This window comes from Cervus canadensis, chromosome 21 (genome assembly GCF_019320065.1).
Source record: "Cervus canadensis isolate Bull #8, Minnesota chromosome 21, ASM1932006v1, whole genome shotgun sequence".
Lineage (NCBI taxonomy): Eukaryota > Metazoa > Chordata > Mammalia > Artiodactyla > Cervidae > Cervus > Cervus canadensis.
In genome coordinates this window covers 20074812-20096353 of record NC_057406.1, presented here as the reverse complement: position 1 = coordinate 20096353, position 21542 = coordinate 20074812, and the positions used below count along the sequence as shown (strand labels likewise).

Genomic DNA, 21542 nt, shown 5'->3' with positions numbered 1-21542 from the left:
GTCAGCACTTTGCATCAGGTGGCCAACGTATTGGAGCTTTGGTTTCAGCTTCAGTCCTTCACATGAATATTCAGGGTTTAATTCCTTTAGGATTGACTGGCTTGATCTCCTAGCTGTCCAAGAGACTCTCTCCAGCACCATAGCTGGAAAACATCAATTCTGTGGCTCTCAGCCTTTATAGTCCAACTCTCACATCCATACATGACTACTGGAAAAACCATAGCTTTGATTATATGGACATTTTGTCGGCAAAGTGATGCCTCTGCTTTTAAATATGCTATCTAATTTTGTCATAGCTTTACTTCCAAGAACAAGGGCTTTTTAATTTCATGGCTGCAGTCATTGTCCACAGTGATTTTGGAGTCCAAGAAAATGAAGTTTGACACTGTTTCCACTTTTTCTGCAGCTATTTGCCATGAAGTGATGGGACTGGATGCCATGATCTCTGGTTTCTGATTGTTGAATTTTAAGCCAGCTTTTTCATCCTCCTGTTTCACCTGCATCAAGAGGCTCTTTAGTTCCTCTTCACTTTCTGCCATTAAAGTGATATCATCTGCTATCTGAGGTTGTTGATATCTCTCCCTGCAATCTTAATTCCAGCTGTGAGTCATCCAGCCCAGCATTTCATGTGATGTACTCTGCATAATAGTTAAACAGGGTGACAATATACAGCTTTGATGTACTCCTTTCCTAATTTGGAAACAGTCCATTGTTCCATGTCCAGCTCTAACTGTTGCTTCTTGACCTGTATATAGGTTTCTCAGGAGGCAGGTAAGGTGGTCTGGTATTCCCATGTCTTTAAGAATATTCCACATTGATTGTGATCCAAACAGTCAAAGGCTTTAGCGTAGTCAATGAGGCAGAAGTAGATGTTTTTCTGGAATTTCTTTGTTTTCCTTATGATGCAATGGATGTTGGCAATTTGATTGTTTGCCGTCTCTGAATCCAGCCTGAATATCTGGAAGTTCTCTATTCATGTAATGCTGAAGCTTAGCTTCAAGGATTTTGAGCATAATGATAGCATGTGAGATGAGTGCAATTGTAGGATACTTTGAACATTATTCGGCATTGCCTTTTTTTGGGATTGGAATGAAAACTTAAACATTTTCCAGTCCTGTGGCCACTGCTGAGTTTTCCAGTTTGCTGGCATTTTGAGTGCAGCACATTCACAGCATCATCCTTTAGGATTTGAAATAGCTCAGCTGGAATAACACCACATCCACTAGCTTTGTTTTTAGTAAAACTTCCTAAGTCCCACTTGACTTCACACTTTAGGATGTTTGGCTCTAGGTGAGTGACCACATCATTGTGGTTATCTGGGTCATTAAGAGCTTTTCTGTACAGGTATTCTGGGTATTCTTGCCACCTCTCCTTAATCTCTTCTGTTTCTGTTAGGTCTTTGCCATTTTTGTCTTCCCTTCTGCCTATCTTTGCATGAAATATTCCCTTGGTATCTCCAATTTTCTTGAAGAGATCTCTAGTCTTTCCCATTCTATTGTTTTCCCCGATTTCATTGTATTGTTCACTTAAGAAGACTTTTTCTCTTCTTGCTAATCTCTGGAACTCTGCATTCAGTTGGGTATATCTTTTCCTGCTCCTCTGCCTTTAACTTCTCTTCTTTTCTCAGGTGTTTGTAAGCTGTTTGCAAACTGTATTATGTCCAGATAGATTAATATTTGAAATTCCTATCACAGTTGCTAATGGCTACCTATATGGTGATGATCTTTATTATATTTTATATTAATAAACTAAATAAATAATATTCTATTACCCACTTCATTGAATTATAGCAAGTGAAGCATTCATTAGTGATGCCAAATAACATAAAATTCAGTAATATTCACTGTTAAAATTTGAAGTGAAAAATGAAAGTCACTCAGTTGTGTCCAACTCTTTGCGAATCCATGAATTGTAGCCCTCCAGGCTTCTCTGTCCATGGTATTCTCCAGGCAAGAATTCTGGAGTGGGTAGCCATTCCCTTCTTCAGGGGGTCTGCCCAACCCATGGATTGAATTGAGGTCTCTTGTAATGCAGGTGGATTCTTTAGCAGCTGAGCTATGAGGTAAGCCTTAAAAATCATGTCATCATACACTTTGCTGGTTTCAAAAATTATTTTGTACACATCATGTCCTTGGTTACATAGCCAAATACATTGACTCTTTTGGCATTTAACTTTAATAAAATCTATGGTTAATCCACTAACAGCCAAGATAAATACTCAAAATACTAAGAGTATTTTGAATTTACTGTTTATTGCATAAATACGTGTTTGTGACTGTATCTAAAATGGCAGTTCCTAGTGACCTAAGAGAGATAGATAAATTGGATGTCCATAGTAAGTACAAATATTCTTTTAACGTGATGGCTAGATGGATTCGTTTTCAAAGACGTTTTGTAAATGGAGGGAGATTGCCGAAATTACCAAATGACTCTATGTAAGGGAAACATTTTAATTCTTATAAAGAGGAAACTCTTATTCTAGTTGAAAATTTGGATATGCAGAATGGAAAGACGAACTGAAGAAAAGAACTTATGTAGATATATCTAAATAGATATTGACAGGTAAAATAGCAATGATAAAGTATCAAAATGTGAACCTATGTTGGTATTAGAATTCAAGGGAGCAAAAATGGCATGAGCAGTGAAAATAGTAGATAGAAATAATGTATTTTCGTTGCTTCAGAAAAGTACAAAAGTATGAACTTACTAGACTATTGAGTAAAGAATGCAGGCTGTAAAATGTAGGGCACTTATAGAACTAAGACATATTAAATTTATAAATTCTTATAAAGGAAAGTTAAAACTATTTATTGTAAAAGATAAGAAGTCAAGATAATGTAGAATTCAAAGTAACAATATATTATACTTAAGTATTAACTATATGTACTTACATATAAATAATATATGTAAATAGAGCATATGATAATCTTAAATTTATATTAAATATATATGGAATAGCTTTCCATTTAAATTCTAAGAATGTTTATATTTTAAAATATTTTTTTAACACAGCTATGTATGTAAAACAGTTATTTTAATAACTGCTAACTTAGTGAGCCATGTTATTTTATCAAAAGCCATGAACAGGGAAGTGAAGAAAAAGAACACAAACTGCTTTTGTTAATGTACTCTCACAGTATAAAGCTAGACCACACCGCAAAAGATGGAGCCTGTTTATTAATTATATATTGAGTATCTAAGCTATTAGCAATTAAAAAATATATGTACTGAATAGTACAAGTTCAACACAGATTTGAAAATCATGCATAAGTAAATAATCATAAATGGAGATTTAAACAATTTATCACCACTGCTTATCAAGCAAGCAGATATAGTAGTAAGCAATAGAAATATCTAAACTAGACAATTAGCCAGTACATATATGAATACACACAGATACACTAACATAGAATATTCATATCTTTTAAGTTCACATGAACATTTTCCAAAAATTTGCTATATACTCCTGAGTCCAGTTACATTACTGAAAGAGCTACAGAACTATGGTGTCACTGCACTAGCCCCCAGCAAATTTTGGGAAGTGGGCACTTGAAATGTGAATATTCAAATTTAATTTTTAATATTAATTACAAGAAATAAGCATTTCAGATTGATTTCACAGTCACAATAAGCCATATGTAATAGACATACAGAGAATTTCCAGACTCATGAAAATTCTCTAACTAGTTTGCCTAAAATAGAAGTTGATAACCAAAATTTTGAAAATCTTTTATCAGGTTTTATATTCAGTAATCTATTTCTAAATAACATATGAACCAAGGAAAAATCCAAAGTCAAATTTCATAATTTTATGTGAATTAAAAGGAAAATGTAAGAGCAAGATTCTGTCTTGTGACATATTAATTGCCTTAAATGCATACATTATACACACAAAAAGAGAAAGAAAGAAGTCTGAGCATGCTTGACAAGAAACTTGAAATGAAAAAGCAATTTTGGTGAAATTAAGGTAATTGACATAAAGACAAAGGAAGAAGATAGCAAATACAAAAAATCATGACAAAGAAAAAAATTACAGTAGAGGGGAATAAAAGGGTCAAACTATTTTCATTTGAAAGGTAATAAAATCAATAAATGACACTTGGAGAATAGAGAAAACATGAATCTTTTATATCTATATAAACATGACAATCCAATAGATGTTAGCAATTTGATTCTTTGTTGTTGATAAAATTGCCAACATCTATTGGATCATCAGAAAAGCAAGAGACTTCCAGAAAAACATCTTCTTCTGCTTTGTTGACTACACCAAAGCCTTTGACTGTGTAGATCACAACAAACTGTGGAAAATTCTTCAAGAGATAGGACTACCAGACCACCTGGCCTGTCTCCTGAGAAATCTGTATGCAGGTCAAGAAGCAACAGTTAGAACTGGACAAGGAACAACAGACTAGTTCCTGATAGGGAAAGGAGTGCATCAAGGCTGTATATAGTCACCCTGCTTATTTTACTTATATGCAGAGTACATCATGAGAAATACTGGGCTAGATGAAACACAAGCTGGAATCACGATTGCTGAGGGAAATATCAATAACCTCAAATACGCAGATGTTACCACCAGTATGCCAGAAAGCGAAGAACTAAAGAGCCTCTTGAGGAAAATGAAATAGGAGAGTGAAAAAGCTGGCTTAAAACAACATTCAAAAAGCGAAGATCATGGCATCCAGTCCCATCACTTCACGGCAAAAAGGTAGTGAAACAATGGAAACAGTGAGAGACTTTATTTTTTTGGACTCCAAAATCATTGCAGATTTGACTGCAGCCATGAAATTGAAAGATGCTTACTCCTTGAAAGGAAAGCTATGACCAACCTCGACAGCATATTAAAATCAGAGACATTACTTTGCTGACAAAGATCCATCTAGTCAAAGCTTGGTTTTTCACTAGTCATGTATGGATGTGAGAGTTGGACCATATAGAGAGCTGAGAACTGAAGAATTGATGCTTTTGAACCATGGTGTTGGAGAAGACTCTTGAGAGTCCCTTGGACTGGGAGGAGATCAAACCAGTCCATCCTGGGGAAAATCAGTCCTGAATATTCATTGGAAGGACTGATGCTACAGCTGAAACTCCAATACTTTGGCCACCTGATGGGAGGAACTGACTCATTGGAAAAGACAGTGATGCTGGGAAAGATTGAAAGCGGGAGAAGGGGACAACAGAGGATGAGATGGTTGGATGGTGTCACCAAGTCGATGGACATGAGTTTGACCAAGCTCTGGGAGTTGGTGATGGACAGGGAAGCCTGGCATGCTGTGGTCCATGGGATTGCAAAGAGTTGGACATGACTGAGTGACTGAACTGAACTGAAACGTGACAAAACCATTATGGTTTTTACAGATGTTAAACAGACAGTAAAGCTGTATTACAAAGCCATTTTACTATCTATATGAAATAGAATGTCTAGAAAATGCAAATTACCAAATGGAGTACAACAACTATAAACCTGTATAACCTTAACATGTGTTAAATATATTAAGTTCACTGTGTAAACCTTCCTGCAAAAAATTCTAGGAGCTCTAATGGTAACAGCAGCGAATAATAACACTTAAAACTATGCCAGGTCTTCCACCATAAAACAGAGACTTCCATAGAGCCTTGATAACAAAACATGTCAAGTTACACAATATTAATGGATTCAGTCCAAACTCTTTGTGATAATGGATGAAGAAAACCATCTTAATCTAAATATGATATATGCAGTGATTTTTCAAAGGAGGAAAATACAGGATGATTTTTGTTGTTTTATTTCTGGAATGTATAATTGGTCAACACTGAAGGAAAGAGATACTTCAAAAACATTTAAAAATTTTATCAGTCTATTGAAAGGAAAATAGTAAAATGGTAACATGACTGGTTGCATATAAAACTTACAGGAAAATTATGAATAATATGGAATTGCTTTCATGTGAGAAAGGTATATGAAAAAAAACCCCAAAAACACCTCCTATTTGAGCATGAAATATTGAAATATTTTCCCCCAGTATAGGAAGGATACTTATAAGACCTTTACTGCATCATCTGTTCAACATTGGAAATAAAAGCCAGTTTGGTAAAAATAAGTTAAAATCAAGAAAAACAGAAAAAAAAGAAAGGAATAACAATAAAAAGTTATTGCACCTGGAGGGAAGAAATAAAACGTGATTATTCAGAGATGCACTATCTATTTATATAAAAAATCCAGAGGAATATATATTTGAAATGATAAAATTAATACATATAATCAGAGAAGTGATTGGGCACAATTGTATTTGCAGCAGCAACAACTGCTACAAATTTAAAAACAAAATTGCTCTTTAGAAAAGCATGGCTATGAAGTGTCCATATTTGTGTGAAATTTCAATATTGGAAACCATAAAATATTGTAGGGGGATTTCACTGCTGGTCCAGTGGTTCGGATTACCTGCTTCCCAGTACGGGGATTGGGCATTCGATCCGTGTTCACTGAACCAAGATACCACATGCTAAACAGGGTCACACAAATAAACAGATAATAAAAATTGATGATAAAAATAAAATAGGGAGATTTAAAGAAAACCTAATTGATTGGAAGGGTAAAGCGTGATATTGACTGGAAGAGTCAATATTGTAAGACGATTATTTCAGAAATTATTTTAAAGATTAAATGCAGTCCCAGCAGTTATTTTTTAAAAACTTTATTGAGGTGTAATTTACAGAGCATAAAATGTATCCATTTAAAATATATAAATCCATGATTGTAAAATTATTCACAGTTTACAGCCATCACTACTATCAAAATCTATAAAGCATTCATCACAAGTCACTATGCAGTCTTTTCCTATTCCCATCTCTTCACAACCCTTAGTAATCACTAATCTACTTTTGGTCTCTCTAGTCCTTTTTTTGATATTACATGGAAATGGGCTCACACAATATGCAATCTTTTAGAAGTTTGAATGCCATAAACATCCTCTTGAGCGAAAAAAGTGAGACACAAAAGTAATGATACCTATATTTTTGAATGTGTGTATGATATTTCAATGGGGTTTCCCAGGTGGCCCTCGTGGTAAAGAAACTGCCTGCCAATGCAGGAGATGAGGGTTTGATCCCTGGGTCAGGAAGATCCTCCAGGGAATATGAAATGCTAGCCCACTCCAGTAGTCTTTTTAAAAAATTAATTAATTTATTTTAATTGGAGGATAATTACTTTAAAATATTGTGGTATTTTTCTCATACATCAACATGAATCAGCCATGGGTGCACGTGTGTTACCCCATCCAAGAACCAGCCCTCCCACCTTCCTTCCTGCCCCATCCCTCTGCGTTGTCCCAGAGCACCAGCTCTGAGTGTCCTGCTTCATGCATCCATCTTGCACTGGTCATCTATTTTATATATGGTAATATACATGTTTCAACGTTATTCTCTCAAATCATCCCACCCTCGCCTTCTCCCACATACTCCAAAAGTCTGTTCTTTATATCTGTGTCTCTTTTGTTGCCTTGCATATAGGATCGTTGTTACCTTCCTTCTAAAGCCCATATATATGCATTAACATAGTGTATTGATGGTTCTCTTTCTGATTTAGTTCCCTCTGTATAATAGGCTCCAGTTTCATCCACCTGATTAGAACTCATTCAAATGCTGGGTAAACCGGTCAACCATATGTTAAAGAATGAAACTAGAACACTTTCTAACACCATAAACAAAGATAAACTCAAAATCGATTTAAGATCTAAATGGATTTAAGATCTAAATCCATTAAGATCTAAATTTAAACTCTTAGAGGAAAACAGAGGCATAACACTCTCTTACATAAATGACAGCAAGACCCACCTTGTAGAGGAATGGACATAAAAACAAAAATACAAATAGGACCTAGTGAAACTTAAAAGATTCTGGACAATGAATGTGCAAAGAAACACCAACATTAAGAAGAAACAAAGAGATCAAATGACCAACTTGATCTTCCACTTCACAGAACCTCAAAAAGAAGAACAAGGACCAAAGTTAATCGATGGAAGGAAATAACAAAGATTGAAGGGGAAATAAATAGAGACAGAAAAGCAATATAAAAGATCAATGAAACTAAGAGCAAACAGAAAACTTGAAAAATACATCATAAATCATATTTCCAAGCATATTCACATAGCATATAGTAGTGGTGTCACTGCATTAGCCTCTAGACTGGTTGACAACTGGGCGCTTGAAAGGCGGGTGCTGTGATTAGTTGTTCCGTCGTGTCTGACTCTTCGTGACCCCATGGACTGTAGCCCGCCAGGCTCCTCTCTCCATGGGGATTCTCCAGGCAAGAATATGAATGAATGTTCAAAAATTTTATAAGAAGTACAAGATAAATATAAAACCAAATGTCTGTCTTGTGATGTATTGACTGCCTTATATGCTTACTTAACAAATGAAATAAAATGAAACAAAGTAGAAATCCAAGCTTGTGTCAGAAGAAATTAGAAATGAAAAAGGTAAAATTAGGTGAAATTAAAACCAAATGAAGTAGAAGGAAGAAAGCAATAATTAGTGCAAAATCAAGAGAAAGGACAAAGTTGCAATATGGAGAAACAACAAGACCAAATGTATTCTTATTGAATATATTTAATAAAATGGATAAAAGACTCTTGAAAAAAATTGAAAAGGGGGAATTTCCAGGTGGTTCAGTGGTAAAGACTCCATGCTTTCACTGCTGATGGCGCAAGTTCAATACCTGTTTGGGGAAGTAAGACCCAAAAGCCATGAGGTGAGGCAAAAATACTTTTTTTTTAAAAAGAGGAATAAAATCTTTTACATGTATAATAAATAAAGGGATAATGTATAGTTTTTACAGATACTAAACAGATAAAAAGCAATATTATGAACACATTTTAGTGTCCATATAAAATAGAAAAATCCTAAAATCCAAATCACCAAAATAAAGCACAGCAAATAGAAACCTGAGTAAACCTAACATACAGTGTAAAACATTAAGTTCATTATATAAACCTTTCTACAAAATAATTCTAGATGCTCAGATGGCATTGGTAGTGAATAATAACACTTAAAAATGGAGCAGTACTCTTTCACAAAGTTTCAGGTAAAAGAAAAAGAGAAATACTTCCTAATAATAGCTTTCGTAACAACCTGTCAAGTACGTGACATAACTGAAAACTCAGTTCAAGCTTTTTGTGAATGTAGATGAAGAAAAATAGCTTAATCTAGATATAACATATGCATTGATTTTTTAAGACAACGGGCAACACAGATGATCACTGTGATTTTATTTCAGAAGTGCAAGATTGGTTTAATATTGGTTTAATGGAAGAAATAAAGGTAATTTACTTCATAATCATTATACAAAGAAAACATTTACCATTCCAACTGATGGAAAATAATGCAAATGTAACATCAACATCAATTGATTATAAAATTTGTTTAAAAAATGAGAATATTATGGTTTCACATGAGAAACATATGATGAAAAAAACCTTAAAATAAATCTCTTAAGGATGAAATATTGAAATCTCTTCCTTGACTAAGAAGAGATAGATATAGAATCTTTACTGTACCTTCTATTCAACTTTGGAAATTAAATTGTAGCCTATGAAAATAAGTCAAGAAAAAAAATAATTGCACCTGAACAAAAGACATGAACAACTATTTTATATATACTAATCTCATATAAAATCCATAAGAATAAATATTTGAAATGATGGACTTAATACAAAAAATCAGAGAAATTATTGACTATAAGGCCAACATGTAAACCTCAATATATTACTCTTTACTGCACCAAAAATTACTAAAATTTTTAAAATAAGAGCGTCATTTACAAAATCATGACTATGAAACACCCATGTATATTTAACATCTCAAAATACAGAAACACAAAATCTGACAGGGAAAATTTAAAGAAAACCTAACTCATGGAAGGATAAAGCATATCGACTGTAACAACCAATATTTTAAAGATGACACTTTTTACAAATTATTTTAAATATTAAATGCAGTCCCAAGAAGTTTTTATTTTAAACAGATTTATTGAGGTACAATTTACACACCATAAAATCCATCTATTTAAACTATATAAATCAGTGATTTTAAATATGTTCTCAGTTTACAGTCATCACCACTATCAATATCTAGAAAATATTCATCATTGATCAAGTAGCAGTCATTTCCTTTCTCATCTCCCCATAGCTCTTGATAATTGCTCCTTTTGGTCCTTATTCACAAATATCAAATTTTTTGATATTTCATGTAAACAGACTCAGAAAACGTGACATTTTAGAAAGTTTGAAAGCCACAAACATATTGTTGAGTAAAAAAGGCCAGACACAAAAGGAGTGATATCTATACTTTTTGGTGTGCATAATATATTTCAACAGTGTTTTTTAAATTAATTTATTTTCTATTGAAGGAAATTTTTTTGAATTTTTATTTTGAATTTTTATTTTTTTATTTTATTTTGAACCTTTATTTTTATGTCTATTTTGAATTTTTATTGAAGGAATTTTTATTGAAGGAATTTACAGAATTTCGATGTTTTCTTTGAATGGTTTTTGAAAACATTATTAAAACAAATAACATAATTCATTTCAAAATTTATGTAATCATAACAATATTTCCTTTTCATAAAAGATAAAGTTACTCAACAGCATCCAAACTCACTTTTTAACTCTCAAGCTTATGCTTGCAAGTATATGCATTTGGAGTCTGACAGTCTTCTGCTCTTATGCCCCATGAGGATAGTACAGCACACTTATGTTCATTAGGTGAATAGTCTTTTATCCTGTTATAAAAAAAATGCATAATTCTGTTATATTCTATGAAGACAACTCATGAAGCAATAGTATTTCTATGTAACTGTAATAAAAGATATTTTGAAAATGGGTAATGATGTTTTTAATAAAATTTCAGTAAGGTTTGTTATTAGAAAAATGGGCTACAGAGTAGCCTATTTTTGAACATTTATATTAACATTTTATTAACTTTCAACATCTTCTTCAGCTTTCTATATTCAATGAAAGCAAATGTATTCATATTATTAATATTTCTTTATTTTTCCTCTTCTATATAGCATTCATTTTAAAAACTTACTTTAGTTTGAAAATTGAACGGTTTAGCCACATCCATGGTTGACCACGACCTTCACGAAAGACTGGAATCCACGATGTAATTGATAGGGACATCAGAAATTTCTAGCCCAAAATAAAGAATTTTCACTTAAATATCATTATGAAAAATTTTTATTAATTTTTAAAATGCAAGTCAAAGGATGAATTCTTTCAAATGATCTTTAGTTCTTTGAACAAAATGAGTATGTTAGATTTTACATCTAACACTATAATACATAAAAGTTGAGTACACCAAAGCCTTGGACTGTGTGGATCACAACTCTGGAAAATTCTTAAAGAGATTGGGAATATCAGAGAAATTGGTATTACTTACCTGACTTACCTCCCTCCTGAGAAATCTGTATGCAGGCCAAGAAGCAACAGTTAGAATCAGACATGGAACAACAGACTGGTTCCAAATAAGGAAAGGACTATGTCAAAGCTGTATACTGTCACCCTGTTTATTTAAATTATATGCAGAGTCCATCGTATGAAATGGCAAGCTGAATGAAGCACAAGTTGGAATCAAGATTGCGAGGAGAAATCTCAATAACCTCAGATATGCAGATGACATACCCCACCCCTTATGGCAGAAAGCGAAGAGGAACTGAATTGCCTCTTGATGAAAGTGAAACAAGAGTGAAAAAGCTGTCTTGAAACCCAACATTTGAAAAACTAAGATCACGGCATCTGGTTCTATCACTTTATGGTAAATAGACGGGGAAACAATGGAAACAGTTCTAGACTTTATTTTCTTTGGCTCCAAAATCACTGCAGATGGTGACTGCAGCCCTGAAATTAACACTTGCTCCTTGGAAGAAAAGCTATGACCAATCTAGACAGCATATTAAAAGCAGAGACATTGCCAACAAAGGTCCGTCTAGTCAAAGCTATGATTTTTCCAGTAGTCATATATGGATGTGAGAGTTGAACCATAAGGAAAGCTGAGCGCTGAAGAACTGATGCTTTTGATCTGTGGTGATTGAGAAGACTCTTGAGAGTCCCTTGGACTGCAAGAAGATCCAACCAGTCCATCCTAAAGGAGATCAGACCTGGGTGTTCATTGGAAGGACTGATGCTGAAGTTGAAACTCCAATACTTTGGTCACTTGCTGTGAAGAAATGACTCACTGGAAAAGACCCTGATGCTGGGAAAGATTGAAGGCAGGAGAAAAGGATGACAGGGGATGAGATGGTTGGATGGCAAACTCAATGGATGTGAGATTGAGCAAGCTCCAGGAGTTGGTGATGGATAGGGAAGCCTGGCAGGCTGCAGTCGATGGGGTCTCAGAGTTGGACTTGACTGAGCGACTGAACTGAACTGAACTTAGTTCTTTGAATAGAATGAGCATGTTAAATTCCAAATGTAATACTAAAATCATAAAAGTTGTAAGCTGGAATTTTTAATATTGCAATAAATATTAACCATGTCTGTACTTTTGATTCAAAATTAATTCAAACATTTATACTTATCAGTACCACAGTTTTCTAATGTTAATAAGGAATTTTGTTATTTTTGAGGACCATTTAATAAAAGGAGTATTTACAAAGACATGAATTAGTTGTACATATCCCACAAAAGAATACACTTAGTATATCAACTTGGGGATATTGACAGCTGTGAATTGTGTCTAACATTAAGCCTGAGGGATAAGAAGGTCGAGTAACTGAATAGAATACGTGCAGTAAGGAAAATTCTGATTCATGTAATTTAGTGTTTACTCATGTCAAAACTAATAGAACAAGGCTTTAAATAAGTTTTAAGATTCTGTGACGTTCTTTTTTCTGGATACTGTGAGTATATCATTGCATTTCTCTACTATGATACATTCCTCAGAATTTCCGTTTTAGAAGAAAATTAAGGGAATGAAATGGAGAAAATAAGTGACATGAGAGCCGAAGATTTAGTTTTCTGAGTCTGACACCATTCTTTGACTAGATAAACCCCAAAGCAATCTATTTCTGTGGAATCCAGTGGACGAGGCAAGGGGTCAGAGAATCATTTCTCTCTGTTACTCCCTGCTCAGTTCAACTGTAGACACGGGAACTAATGAAAGACACAAGAAAGGAGAACCCTGCATGTGGGAAGAGAAAAGTGAAGAGGTTTGAGACTATCCAGTAGCCCTAATCCTCTGTAATCTCTAATCACTTCTCCATGATGAGAAAAGAAGGTGGGAGGTGTTGGAACAATCATTACAGGCATCTTGTATAGGGGGCTTGATGAAAGTAAAAGAGGAGAGTGAAAAAGTTGGTTTAAGACTCAACATTCAGAAAACTAAGATCATGGCATCTGACCCCATCACTTCATGGAAAATAGATGGGGAAAAAGTGTCAGACTTTATTTTTCTGGGCTCCAAAATCACTGCAGATGGTGATTGCAGCCATGAAATTAAAAGACGCTTACTCCTTGGAATGAAAGTTATGACCAACCTAGGTAGCATGTTAAAAAGCAGAGACATTACTTTGCCAACAAAGGTCTGTCTAGTCAAGGCTATGGTTTTTCCAGTGGTCATGTATGGATGTGAGAATTGGACTGTGAAGAAAGCTGAGCGCCAAAGAATTGATGCTTTTGAAGTGAGGTGTTGGAGAAGACTCTTGAGAGTCCCTTGGACTGCATGGAGTTCCAACCGGTCCATCCTAGAGGTGATAAGTCCTGGGTGTTCATTGGAAGGACTGATGCTGAAGCTGAAACTCCAATAGTTTGGTCACCTCATGCGACGAGTTGACTCATTGGAAAAGACCCTGATGCTCAGAGGGACTGGGGGCAGGAGGAGAAGGGGACGACAGAGGATGAGATGGCTGAATGGCATCACCAACTCGATGGACATGAGTTTGAGTAAACTCCAGGAGTTGGTGATGGACAGGGAGGCCTGAGTGCTGCAGTTTGTGAGGCTGCAAAGAGTCGGACTCTACTGAGTAATTGAACTGAACCGTATCCTCCCCACCATCAGATGAAAGTGACTTGGGCCTCTTACTTCCCAACACCTAGTGCCTAACCTAACTCTAGGAGGTGGCACAGGTCAGCCTCTCCTCCTGTGTTGAGAGAATCCTGGGGGCAACACAGGTGAGCCTTACAAGGGGGTCCATCAGAACACCTGCTAACAAGGAGCAGAAGAACTGGAAATTACCAAACGTGCATTAATGGTTTACAATGAAAGTAAAGTATCAGAAAGTCATATTCCATTGTTTAATGGAATATTAAGAGATCTTTAAAATAACCCAACTACAAATATGTACAAAAACACAAGTGAACTCTAACAAATATAATATTGGCTGAATCAAGCCTTTAATAAAGTGTTTGAAATGCTTCATATCTTACCATTTCCTCTTCATTATCTATGTAAAGCAGAGTAGAATTCTTAGTAGAGCAGGACATCAAACTCCTATTCAATGTTTCTTTTTCCAAACTAATAGAATAGCAATTGTTGGAATATGTAACCCACTCTTTTGGACTACAACCACAATGAAATTCTGGAGAAAGATTATGAATTACTATTCAAAGGCAATTTGAATTTTAAAAAACAAAAATTAACTTACATGTATGCATAGATATAAACATGTATGTATATATATAACAAAGTTATATGCCCTCAAGGCTGGTACATACAAAACAAATCTCACTCATACTTTCACAGCGTCAGTCTCTCATACCCCAATTTATGTCTCTATATAAAGCAAACATATAAAAATATCTCATCTTTACATGTCCTGAAAATCAAGAAATGAAGCTTTTATTTTAGAGTAGCAAAATTATTTGTCTTTTACCATATTACAGCAGGCAAAAATTGGAGTCAATTGCCAACAATGGATATGGTGATCATACTGTTGCATAGGGAAAAACACTCTCCCTTAATCATTATTTAGGCAAGTTTGTTGCCCGATTTTGTAATTTATCTTCTACCCCTAAATCTTTTCTCATTTTCACTAGCCTAAGAGATCATATTTCCCTTATGTCACATGTGAAACTTAACGGAAAATGGATGAAGCACAAACATGAAGAAGTAAAAACAATGCTTTAGATAACATAGGTGAAAGATATGATCCTGTATTAGGCAATGGTTTCTTAGATATGATACTAAAAACCTCTGTTTTAGAACAACAATATTTTTTATGTCTTATAGCAAGATAAAATTAGAGTCAATTGCCTATAATGGATATGGTGGTCATATTGTTGCATAGGGAGAAAGCCTCTCTTATGATGAATATTTAGGAATATTTATAATTTATGTTCTACCCCAAAATCTATTTCTATCTCTCTTATGATGAATATTTAGGAATATTTATAATTTATGTCCTACCCCAAAATTTATTTCTAAGAGAGAGACAAAATACAAAGTATATTTATATTAGAAGTTTGAAATCATTCTGTACCTTTCTGGAGCTTTGTTACTGGAGAGGACTTATTCTGTTCTGATATTTGGTTACCTAGAAAAAAAATGGAAGTTATCTTTTAAAATATTAACTTGAGTTAAATAAGTTACCTGGGGCTTCCTGGTGGCTCAGATGTAAACCGTCTGTCTGCAATGTGGGAGACCCGGGTTTGATCCCTGGGTCGGGAAGATCCCCTGGAGAAGGTAATGATAACCCACTCTAGTACTCTTGCCTGGAAAATCCCATGGACAGAGGAGCCTGGTAGGCTACAGTCCATGGGGTCGCAAAGAGTCGGACACGACTGAGCGACTTTACTTAAATAAATCATAATAATTTTAGTTTTTAGTTTAAACATGGTGTTTTTAGGATTTAGGATGATCTGGAAAAAATTGCTTTAAGAATAATTAATGAGGTAATGAAGACTGCTGCAGCTGCTGCTAAGTCGCGTCAGTTGTGTCCGACTCTCCCATAGACAGCAGCCCACCAGGCTCCTCTCTCCTGGGGTGTGTATATTTCAAAAACCTTAGAGAAGAGACTCCACCACCTCTTACAATACTTGGTTCAAGCAATCTCAAGAATTCATTTGTTTTTCTCAATAAGGCTTTTAAGTTTCCTATAGTATATCTATGAGTTATGAAATCAGAAAATATCTGTGTATACATTTAATTTTCCCTATAATCATTCTGTAATTTATATTTTTCATAATCTCAGAATAACCCTTCAATACTTAAGCTAAATGCACACATTAAAATAAGAGTTCTATTCCATAATAATATGAACTTTTAGAAACACTGACGATCATTAAAATAAAAGGTTCAATCATAATCTTTCAAAACCTGACTTACGTGGAATAAAAGTTATCACTCTCACTATAGTATACATCAAGACAAAACAGATGATTCCCAGGATCACAGCAATGAGCTTCTCTCGAGCTAATGGTGAATCTACAGGGAGAGAAAAGGAAACACTGAGAAAGGAGTGATGGAAACAGTTATTTTAGAAGAACAAAAGATCCCACATCCATGAGAATTCAAAGACATCCACTTGGACCCCAAAACAATATCTACCACTGCAATCCTCCTCCCAGAATATACCATTCCTTTTTCAGTGAATAGAAGGCTTCACAATTTCTGGATCAAAGACTCCAAATTACAGCAATGCCTGGGTAGGTAGTCCTAGAAGAGGGCATGGGAACCTTCTCCAGTATCCATGCCTGGAGAATCCCCATAGACAGAGGAGCCTGGCGGGCTACAGTCCATGGGGCTGCAAAGCATCGGACAGAACTGAGCGACTAAGCACAGCACAGCACTTATGTCATTTTAGAATACTGTATTTCAAACTACAGCTGTAAGCCTAATTAATAAAATCATGTAAGCGGGTAAATGCTTACACTTGCAGTGGTAGTGCCTGTCATTCCATTGACATAATGAAAGGCATTTTGAAAGTTCAATTCCATGTAGGTTTTCTCCTGCTCAGCTGCTAAAATTGATCTTTTCACCATCTTACCTCTCATTTGCTGTCTCCTGCCGTCCTTAACCAGACTCGGTTCTGAGTAGTTTTCCTTTTGGTTCTTCATCTCCCTGGCTGTTTAATGTCAAGGATGGTGCTCTATGGAAACTTTACATAAGTAGTTAATAAATGGGGTATAAAATCACAAGAAGCCTTGAAGGGTTAAACTGGGTGATGTGTGAGATCAGTTAAGAGCACTCATTTAGCAGCTGAGCAAATCCAAGTTTGGTTCTCATTTCAGTAGACCTTTAGACAACTGTTTCAGGATAGAGTAAGTAGTTTTAAAATTAGTATTTGGTGTTTAATAACCAAGAGTGGTGGTAAAGGGCAGGAGGTGAGAAGGAGATTCAAGAAGGAGGGGACATATATACACCTATGGTTAATTCATGCTGATGTATGACAGAAATCAAACCAATATTGTAAACCAATCATCAATCAGTTAAAAACAAATAAATATTTTAAAAGAATATTCTCTGTTTGACATAATGTTACTTCTTTATTGGAACAATGAAAATTAGTAGATTATTGAAAAAGTTCATGAATAGTAATATCCTGATCAATGGAAAGTCAAATTTCACAGAAACACTTTAAAACTGTTATAATAACTTTGTTCAAATTAAACGTCCATATTGTGAAAAAATGCACCAATTATATAGGTAAGTTTAAAATCCATTAAAAGTTAAAGACAGTTTTCTACAGATGAGGGAATAATAGTATTGGCATATATAGTACACTCCTAAATTATGTTAATTGGGACATTCATTTATGAAAAGGGAATGAGATGCTATCAAATAATTCTTCTATTTTGTGTGATTGTGGAGCTCTAAGAAATCATTAAAAAATCAAATACATATTTTACATGTAAAAATGGTACATGACATATTAAATTCTCCAAAACTTTTTATAATATAAAGACAAAACAATGTTAAAATATCTTTAAATACACACTTATTTTACGTGAGTAATTGACAATAGCTAAGATATGAAATCATAAAATGATAAGAAAAAGCATACATCATTTATGGAAGAACAATGTTGGTACAAACTTCCAGGAAGATTCTGAGATTAAGTCACTGAGGGTAACTTTAGTTGTGTCAGCAATTATAATATGTCAATAATGTGCCTTAATAATTCAGTCAATGGATTCTGTAGTCAGTGCAATCTACAATTAATTCTGGCTTTGAAATTTACAATGTATGACCTTCAGAAATTGTTTAGTATTTAGCAAATGAGTTTACTAATCCAAAATGAGAATAAAAATGTGTATGATATAAAGCATGTAAAACACCTAATATTAAATTTTACTTTAATTTTATTTCTTATTTTAATAAAATTGCCATGGTATTATTCATATCAGGCAGTATAATTTATTAGACAGAAATCTCTGTTAGTGTGATTTATCTTTTTTCAATATTATGATCGAGGTTTTATAAAGCATTTGAGTGTATATAATTGAATTAATCCAGCATTTTACTGTAGGCACGATATTCTGATTTTTTTTTACCTAGATCTGTGGAGAATTCTATTATCCATTAACAGGCCTATAAATCCATTTTAAGAATCTATTTTTAAGGGCTGAGTTAAATACTTAATAATATATCTAATTATATGTCTATTGATGACAAAATACAGTGTTAACTGTTCCTTGTCCTGATGCTCATGATACTTCACTTTAAATTGCATTGATTAACAAACTTAGTTATACATGTATGTATTCCCCTGAATAATGTCTGCAGGCAAGAATTTGAACATTTTAAGAAATCTTCCAAATACTTCATATTTTATTCTTACTTTTCCCCAAAATTAAAATGCCAAAATATCAAATACAGATACCATTATCTCTTTAATTTCTTTGCTTAGCAATTGTCCCTAAGTCAAACCCACTGGCATTTGCAATCTCCTGATAAATGAGATGAGGAATTAGGAAGGAGAAGGAAACACATACCTTCTACAGGCCAGAGTCCTGCTTCTTCTCATGAGTGGCCAGGTTACTGTGATAATCAAACAATGTCTGTGGTCTTCACAGACTGCCCTGTGAAGGCCCAGAGTGAAGCAATAGTGGCAAAAGTACATTTCTCATCACCGTGTCACTGAAACAGGAAATTCTAAACTTGGGTATTTTGAAGAGACTTTATTTCATCACACATCTCCAGAATATAGGAGCCTTTGGATATGTAGTGTATCAGTTAGTCTGTCCTTTAGCAAGTACCTCTGAGAATTAATTTCACTTTTTAAAAGATATCGGGGGGCAAAGGACATGACCACCATGCTGCTAACTAGCTTTCATTTCATTCATCAAAGCTGAACATTTACGCCTTGTCAAGAGTAACTTCAATGTTTAAGTTTTACTTTTAGGTAAGTTTGCTAAATCTAGGCATTATTTATTTGTTTTCCTTATACTCTCACTGTGTCATTTCTATTACAATGGAGAAAATCATAATTCCATTAACATTTCATATTTAAGGCTGCTGCTACTGCTGCTGCTGCTAAATTGCTTCAGTTGTGTCTGACTCTGTGCGACCCCATAGACGGCAGCCCACCAGGCTCCACCGTCCCTGGGATTCTCCAGGCAAGAACACTGGAGTGGGTTGCCATTTCCTTCTCCAGTTCATGAAAGTGAAAAGTGAAAGTGAAGTCACTCAGTCGTGTCTGACTCTCAGTGACCCCATGGACTGCAGCCTACCAGGCTCCTCCGTCCATGGGATTTTCCAGGCAAGAGTACTGGAGTGGGTTGCCATTGCCTTCTCCAATTTAAGGATACTGGTCCCTAATTCAGAAGAGTTACTACATTTTATTTATTTATTTTTCTTTCTTTTTTTTTTTTTCATTTATTTTTATTAGTTGAAGGCTAATTACTTCACAATATTGTAGTGGTTTTTGCCATACATTGACAGGAATCAGCCATGGATTTACATGTGTTCCCCATCCTGATCCCCCCTCCTGCCTCCCTCTCCATCCCATCCCTTTGGGTCTTCCCAGTGCACCAGCCCTGAGCACTTGTCCCATGCATCCAACCTGGGCTGGTGATCTCTTTCACCATAGATAGTATACTTGTTTCAGTGCTATTCTCTCAGAACATCCCACCCTTGCCTTCTCCCACAGAGTTCAAAAGTCTGTTCTGTACCTCTGTGTCTCTTTTTCTGTTTTGCATATAGGGTTATTGTTACCATCTTTTTAAATTCCATATATATGCGTTAGTATACTGTATTGGTGTTTATCTTTCTGGCTTACTTCACTCTGTATGATGGGCTCCAGTTTCATCCATCACAATAGAACTGATTCAAATGAATTCTTTTTAATGGCTGAGTAATATTCCATTGTGTATATGTACCATAGCTTTCTTATCCGTTTGTCTGCTGATGGGCATCTAGGTTGCTTCCATGTCCTGGCTATTATAAACAGTGCTGCGATGAACATTGGGGTCCACATGTCTCTTTCATATCTGGTTTCCTCAGTGTGTATGCCCAGAAGTGGGATTGCTGGGTCATATGGCAGTTCTATTTCCAGTTTTTTAAGGAATCTCCACACTGTTCTCCATAGCAGCTGTACTAGTTTGCATTCCCACCAACAGTGTAAGGGGGTTCCCTTTTTTCCACACCCTCTCCAGCATTTATTGCTTGTAGACTTTTGGATAGCAGCCATCCTGACTGGCGTGTAATGGTACCTCATTGTGGTTTTGATTTGCATTTCTCTGCTAATGAGTGATGTATAGCATCTTTTCATGTGTTTGTTAGCCATCTGTATGTCTTCTTTGGAGAAATGTCTGTTTAATTCTTTGGCCCATTTTTTGATTGGGTCATTTATTTTTCTGGAATTGAGCTTCAGGAGTTGCTTGTATATTTTTGAGATTTATCCTTTGTCTGTTGCTTCGTTTGCTATTATTTTCCCCCATTCTGAAGGCTGTCTTTTCACCTTGCCTATAGTTTCCTTTGTAGTGCAAAAGCTTTTAAGTTTCATTAGGTCCCATTTGTTTATTTTTGCTTTTATTTCCAACATTCTGGGATGTGGGTCATAGAGGATCCTGCTGTGATTTATGTCGAATAGTGTTTTGCCTATGTTCTCCTCAGGAGTTTTATAGCTTCTGGTCTTACATTTAGATCTTTAATCCATTTTGAGTTTATTTTTGTGTATGGTGTTAGAAAGTGTTCTAGTTTCATTCTTTTACAAGTGGTTGACCAGATTTTCCCAGCACCACTTGTTAAAGAGGTTGCCTTTTTTCCATTGTATATCCTTGCCTCCTTTGTCGAAGATAAGGTGTCCATAGGTTCGTGGATTTGTCTCTGGGCTTTCTATTCTGTTCCATTGGTCTATATTTCTGTCTTTGTGCCAGTAGCATACTGTCTTGATGACTGTGGCTTTGTAGTACAGCCTGAAGTCAGGCAGGTTGATTCCTCCAGTTCCATTCTTCTTTCTCAAGACTGCTTTGGCTATTCGAGGTTTTTGTATTTCCATACAAATTGTGAAATTATTTGTTCTAGTTCTGTGAAAAATACCGTTGGTAGCTTGATAGGGATTGCATTGAATCTATAGATTGCTTTGGGTAGTATAGTCATTTTCACAATATTGATTCTTCCAATACATG

The 21542-nt window shown here is 35.0% G+C and overlaps 1 protein-coding gene across 1 annotated transcript; it reads right to left on the bottom strand.

Annotated features, from left to right (window-relative positions):
• Nucleotides 1–10638: 10638 nt before the first annotated feature.
• On the bottom strand, nucleotides 10639–19006 carry LOC122423740 (NKG2-A/NKG2-B type II integral membrane protein-like). Its single transcript, XM_043441078.1, has 7 exons — nucleotides 18906–19006; nucleotides 16958–17068; nucleotides 16297–16395; nucleotides 15452–15505; nucleotides 14400–14551; nucleotides 11065–11165; nucleotides 10639–10756 (listed from the first exon to the last, which is right to left on the bottom strand). Exons 2-7 carry the CDS (start codon nucleotides 17025–17027, stop codon nucleotides 10639–10641), a joined length of 594 nt encoding a protein of 197 aa, XP_043297013.1. The 5' UTR covers nucleotides 17028–17068; nucleotides 18906–19006.
• Nucleotides 19007–21542: the final 2536 nt, after the last annotated feature.

Coding starts and splice junctions, on each gene's coding strand:
- LOC122423740 (XM_043441078.1), bottom strand. CDS start 17,027: ATGAAGAACCAAAAGGAAAACTACTCAGAACCGAGTCTGGTTAAGGAC. Junction 15,506..16,296: donor AGTGATAACTTTTATTCCAC/GTAAGTCAGGTT, acceptor TTTTTTTTCTAG/GTAACCAAATATCAGAACAG. Junction 10,757..11,064: donor CGTTCAATTTTCAAACTAAA/GTAAGTTTTTAA, acceptor TTTTTATAACAG/GATAAAAGACTATTCACCTA.